Below are 6,543 nucleotides of genomic sequence, written 5' to 3'. Positions count from 1 at the left end.
ATAGCAAACGAGGCCTAAGGAATCACCAACATGTGTTTCTTGGCAATAATTATTGTACCCTAGTTTTATTCGATTCAAGTACATCTAGAAGCTTCGAGTCAACTACTTGAATATAAGAGCTAAACGACTAGAATAAGAGTAAGGTACTAAYAACCAYTGATGGTGGTCAGTCAAAGGTTAATGAGATTCTTGAGGATTGTTCGATCAATCTAAATGGTAAGWATTACCTAGTTAAGTTGATGTGCTTAGGAAAAAAGTGATATAATATCGGAATGGTTTCCTTGTCAAAGAATGACGCAGAAGTGGTGTTTGAAAATACGCTTAAGATACAAACCTTGAATGAAGAATTARTACATGTGTATAATATAAGATGGATAGGTGAAATAGGAACTATCTCACGTAAGATCAAAGTAAGACATGAAGAAACAGACATGAAGAKATATACTTCTTATAGTAGCAATTATACGTGTTAGGCTATTGAACTATTGTTAGAATGCTTYAGCAAATGTAAAGTTTATGATACTATTGTGTCGAACTAAGTTGAAATGTAAGTATGATATAGCAAGTTATAAGATATTTTGAGTTTGCATATATCTAAATGGTAAGGAATGGAAGATGGTTGGTGACTTATTTGATGTTACGGAAACGAGGTTGAAGGAATCTYGGTTGATGATAAACTTAAATCCSTAGAAGATCCCATAACTATCACTGAGCATAAAATTTAAAAAATTTCGAAACAAAGAGGTATCGTTGGTATTAGTTCATTGGGACTATTCTCATGGATCAGAGGCAACATGGGAAGCCGAGTCAAAAATGAGGAATAAGTACCCACATCCTTTTGAGTAAAATTTCGAGGACGAAATTCTTATAAGAAAGGGAGAATTGTAACACCCTAGTTTCTTTATTTGCTAAATCTCAATGTTTAAGCCTTAAAWAYAAGATTTTGTAAGCAAATTAAGTACTCTTAAAAGAGTCCAACAGCTGTAGCATTTATTAAACTATCATATTTATAAGGGAATTAGCTTACAAAGCTACTTATAAACAAACAACATGAGCCACAAAAATCTTATGACAAAGCAAGCCTACTCTTTATGACAAAGCAAGCTAGTTATGAGTTGTCAAGGCTAGAAACATGTTTTGGCAAAATTCATGATGACAAGCAAGAGCTAGAAGCATGATAAATAAAAGCTAGAAGCATGAGGTGCAAGATTCTTTTATATTAAGCATGAGGTGTCAAGATTCTCTTATCCTCAAAAATGAGGTGTTAAACTATCATAAGAGTACATTTTGGGAGCAAGAAAAACAAGTAGCTAATGCAATGAATTTACYTATAAATAGTGATTGAAGTGTTACCATTAGTTCTATACCAAAAACAAGAAATCTCCCTCTTTATACTTAATCAAGCTTGAAGATAGGAATTAAGGGATGTTACAACGAGAGAGTTAAATATCCTAATTGTCCTTGATAAATTAGGACTTATCAAGTTTGGAATAGGTCTTGTTATGGCAGTCAAAATCTAAAATAGAGATCAGGCCCATGAATTGATATAGAAGCTATCSCGATTGTAATGCGGTGGTATAGCGGTCTATATAATAATTAGAGTTATATGTATGTATAACTTAACATAGTATATGTATTGAATAAAAATATATAGTTTCAACATCAAAACATCAACTTAGAAAAGACTTTGGTTGATAAAAATGTTTGGGTGGTTTATAAATTAAAAATGCAAAGGCCAAACACGAAAACAAACTAAAATAATATGAGAGTGATGAKCCCACTGACAATTAAAACAATTTGAGAGTCTTAACTGAGTCAACAATAGACTGTCCAAAAGCACATTTGAACTAAAAGCCCATAAATTCTTTTACAAAACACAATTAAAAATAAATTTGAATAGAACCTATCAATCACCTGAAAAATGATGAACCCACTAACAATTATAAGAAAAAGGAATGACTACTCACAACCCTATGGAGAAGAGGGCTAGAGAAGTAAAAACCAAGAAAATAGTCAAGCTCCGGAGCGAGCTAGAGTAGAGGACAAATAGCAGTAAATAGTGCCGCTATTGGTGGCACCACRATTTCCCCCGCTATTTTGCCACCGTTATTCCATCAATGACCACGAACCACGAACCACGATACCACAGCTATAGCGGCACGATTAACAGCGTAGGGAATAGGTAACCCAGGCGAAAATATGACAGATATTCCCAACTCACAAGCAAATTTAAAGATTGATATCTTGTTGATGTACCTGAAACTTTTCAGATATTGTTGCATGATCATGCTTAACAGTCACCGCGACAGAAGGAGGGGAAACATCAAAAATTGTATTCTCGCCCTTATAATAAGGAATAAGCTCATAAGCCCCTGCAAGTATATCCAAAAAACGAAGAAAAGTGATACAATTAACCAATAGAACTGAAAAAACAATATAGAAAACATTTTAATCAGTTCACTTGAATGAGAGCTCTAGCTAGAGGCAACTATTTATATCTTACACAAACATTCAGATGAAAGTTCATCATGTGCTCTGTTAAGCAAAAAAAATAAGTCCACTCAAAATAAGAAAAATACATTGTAGCACAAAATGTAGCATACAGATGATGCACATAATAATCAGATTTCTCCTCAACACCGCAAAGAAAAAATCGGAAATCATGAACAAGGTTAATCTTATAATAATATTTATGATAATATAACTAATTGAAAACAGAAGTCAATCAACCCTAACTAATTGAAAACAGAAGTCAATCAACCATGTTAACACTTACTGACAAAGCCAAGTTAGCCACCTACTTTATTGAAGTAGTGATATCATAGTAGATTTTTTAATCTACAATAATCCCACAACCCATATACCTGAAAATATAGTGAGTTATGAAAGGGTAGAACACATCACAAAGAACCCTCAAAAACATGAAAGCATATAGTGAGCACCCAATAGCAATCCATTCCCACTATAGACCCCTCAGTGCTTGAAGACCATCTTTCTTCATGAAGGTACCATAAAACTTTTTACAAGTAAATGTTGTTTGAATGAACCAGATTAAGTGCAATAATTCAAAGGAATTGGAGGAAGAAAATCAGAATATTACCGCATGGAATAGACTTAAATTTAAATGTTCCATCAGCATCGGATATGGCATGACAAAGAGCAGTGCTATGTCCAGAGGCATTACCAGAACCCTGTGGGCAGTGCACTTCCTTGACATCATTAGAGTACAGATAAAAGTGAACCCCCAAAATAGGGTTTTCCTGAGACATYATGATAGAGATTGTGCATTAGTTTTGTCGGTAATCACAGTAATTCAACATCCAATCAAATAGTTTATAGTACAATTTATCTTCTTCGACTGCTATCACTACATCACTAAATAATTGAAGAGTAATTCAGTCAATTAGAATATAGAGCATATCATGGACTCAGTATGATCAATTTCACATTTCAAAAGTTCAAAGAAAGAACGAATCACCTGTGCAACTACCGATCCACTAATATCATAACCAGAGACAAAGAAGATATCATCAACTTCACCATTTCCGAACCCCAATTCAACCTGAMGAAGTTTATATGCAGGATGAGAACCAAGTGAATTGTGTTTGCATTCCGGAGTAACAAACACATAGCAATTTAGTGGAAACAAACAAATTGAAAATGGATAAGGAAAATAATAGAAAAAGACTAGCATATGTAGATGACCTCTGTGGAACCTTCAACTTTGATATTCAGGTCATCATGGGATGCATGTAGGATGTATCTTCCTACACCAAGAAATGTTGTAATTAAAATAATGAAAGCAAGTGATCAACTAAACTGTAAGAATAAATTTTAGCTACTGGTTTTTGTTACAACCATAATTCAGAAGATAATAAAACTAGGCATGTTGAGTACTTAAGATGATAAAACTTAATCTACAAATACAATGATTTCCAGTCAAGTCCATGCAGAAAATTTTAACCTGGAATTATGTTGGTGAAAGAGTAACTTCCTGCTACCGATGTCAAAACAGATGATACAAGATCCCCACTGGGATTCAAAAGCTCAACATTGACATTTGATGGACCACCATTTGTAGATGAGCAACTCTCACCACCAACTGCTCCCACAACTTTTCCACTAATACTGAACCTGCAAAGATATCATACAGTAGAAGCTGATGTCCAACAAGATCTACAGAACACAAGTTTCTAAGAAATAATGTATGAATCGAAACCGAGAGTATTAAACATCACTATCCATGCATATAGCCACATAAAGGAAAATAAACTTCTACAAGACTTAAAAATATGCATGAAAATGACAGAGCTAGACCAACCCTGTGAACCGAAAATTTATATCTTCATTTCCATTGCAGCCAGTATGATCGACAAGCACAGGAACCTAAAAAAAAGAAATATTTACATCAGAGAACAGGCTTCTGTGGTGTGTATCCTAAAATACTTCACCTCATAAATCCTTTCAAAGAATGATACAGTAAAGAAAGTTAAATCTCGAGTACTTAATAGATCTAAAGTACATACCTGATCTGGGTCCCATGACCATCCTTCAGGTCCTTTAATTTTGATAACAAAAGAACCCTGCACAAAAATTCATCCTCGTCATGAATGTTATCATTTCAAATGAAATAACTGAAGAATAATACAACGTGCKGTGGGTAACGATGATCTAGGCAAAGAAACACATAGGCAACARAGCTTGCAATTTCAAGAAATGTTCCTAACAGTGTTTTAACTGCATTATCCACCTTAGGCCATTAAAGGCTTGGGTAAATTATTAGGGCATTACCTAATAGTTGTAACAGTACATTAATGTTAATCATGCAAATGAAAACCAAGGAGACTACCCCACTTAATCGTCTAGCTATGTAAGARGACAACTGCTTTTGCCACCCCCTTCCCCAACAAAAAGAAAAAGAAAATATAAACACACATATTCAACTTGAGCCTCTAAATGCAACTTTTATAATAAAAATACAAGAAACCATTTGTGACACCCAGCCACCCAGGTAACTTGTGCTGCAATATGCCAAAAACAAATTAACAAAAAAAATTCAATATTAAATACTAGCACAACCTTAAACTTCATGTGAATCGATTCAAAGAGAACATACAGTATTGCCACAAGAAATTAAAATAAAWTTGACTTCACTGAGGTTAATTTATTCCTAAACTACACCTCTTCTAGTGCATTCTGATTTTCAGTTTTAGTAGTTTCGATTATTACCCGGTAATTTGAGAGCGTGGAGTTACACACACACAGAGAGAGAGAGAGAGAGAGAGAGAGAGAGAAGGAGCAAAATGTGTCAACAATTATCATCTTTGCGGGCAAAACAGTCTTGTTCCCCTCGAGATTCTTCCGGTATTAAGGAGTACCAAAATAAATTATCAAAGAACAAGAACTTTGTTGTTGTTTGATTGGATATTATGGACATKTTAACATGAATAACATGCTTATTTGGTATGGAGGGAGTGTCATCTAAATGACTAAATCGACTGGACCCAATTAAAACATTACACTTYTGTATCTTTAACCAAAACTAAGGGTGGAAATGAGACAAGCCGGTTTGTGAAGTAGTAACCTAATTAAAACATACGAACTCGGATGATTATGAGTCCCTTGGTAGGCCAATAATGTTTATTACCATACCTTGTCATAAACTGGGATGAAGTAGTAACCATTTGGAGCACATTGCGTTCTATCCTTCACCAAGCCATCCAAGGTACGCAGCTCAACCTAAAGTTTGATATGAATAACATATTAGTAACCTGGGTTGTTTGGTTCATTATCATTCCTCAAGTAGATTATGACTTCAACGATAAATGACTTGGGAGTTAGGATTTTCCAGCTAATGACAAAATAGACAAGCTTACAAACCGAAGTAACTAATACCCTGCAGAGAGGGGTGGGATTTTCATTGAATAAATTATAACGAGTATTCCATGGAATCTGGACTATAATGTGATCGAACTGTGATCCACATCACTTGCTTCAGTTAATTAAACTATAAACTATTTGAGATTCATACCGTGATATGCGAATAGTCCAATTTCGAATCGGTTGGCTTCCTTGACTTGATCAAAGATGAGCTCGCCTGAGGTTAACAATCACGCTTGGACAAGTTAAATAATTATAAGTTTATAACAAGAAGAAGAAGTCGAAACTAATACACTACAAATTAGAAATTATTCAACCACGATATGCAGGTGCAAAAAAAAACATATTATATGCATAGTCTGATGAAGAAGAAATTCGTGAACCTCGACAAAACCACCGCAACCTTGGATCGCATCGGCAGAAGCGAGTGTTACCGCGTGTATTGTTAAGACGATGAAGAATAAGCAACAGCAGCTTAAGAACTTATAGCCTTTAAGCGCCATTGTGACTTGTGAGTGAGCACCTACCACTGCTAAGAACAGATCTTATAAAGGGGTACTGGGTTTGTGTGCGTACAGACGCAACACGCAAGTGTGCAGACGCAGGCGGTGAGAGGTTATGGTTTTAGCCTTGCTCGGTGCCGGCCTCTTGGCGGCCAGGCCC

General features: G+C 35.2%; 1 protein-coding gene across 2 annotated transcripts; it reads right to left on the bottom strand.

Annotated features, from left to right (window-relative positions):
- Nucleotides 1-9: 9 nt before the first annotated feature.
- Nucleotides 10-6,429, bottom strand: LOC112504347 (nodal modulator 1-like). Of its 2 annotated transcripts, XR_003068168.1 has the most exons (11): nucleotides 6,264-6,429; nucleotides 6,032-6,097; nucleotides 5,653-5,739; nucleotides 4,527-4,583; nucleotides 4,322-4,386; nucleotides 3,965-4,134; nucleotides 3,706-3,767; nucleotides 3,479-3,562; nucleotides 3,101-3,260; nucleotides 2,777-2,864; nucleotides 2,302-2,372 (listed from the first exon to the last, which is right to left on the bottom strand). XR_003068168.1 is itself a non-coding variant. In XM_025108280.1 (10 exons), the coding sequence occupies exons 1-10, from the start codon at nucleotides 6,381-6,383 to the stop codon at nucleotides 2,230-2,232; spliced, it is 1,014 nt and encodes a 337-aa protein (XP_024964048.1). In that variant the 5' UTR covers nucleotides 6,384-6,429; the 3' UTR covers nucleotides 10-2,229. The 2 variants fall into 2 exon arrangements, 1 of the variants encoding a protein (XP_024964048.1); XM_025108280.1 differs by lacking the exon at nucleotides 2,777-2,864 and having other exon boundaries at nucleotides 10-2,372.
- Between the last annotated feature and the right edge of the window lie 114 nt (nucleotides 6,430-6,543).

The sequence above is a fragment of the Cynara cardunculus genome, unplaced genomic scaffold (genome assembly GCF_001531365.2).
Source record: "Cynara cardunculus var. scolymus isolate 2C unplaced genomic scaffold, CcrdV1 Un_Scaffold_5301, whole genome shotgun sequence".
NCBI classification, from domain to species: domain Eukaryota; kingdom Viridiplantae; phylum Streptophyta; class Magnoliopsida; order Asterales; family Asteraceae; genus Cynara; species Cynara cardunculus.
This window is presented reverse-complemented; position numbering and strand designations above follow the sequence as displayed.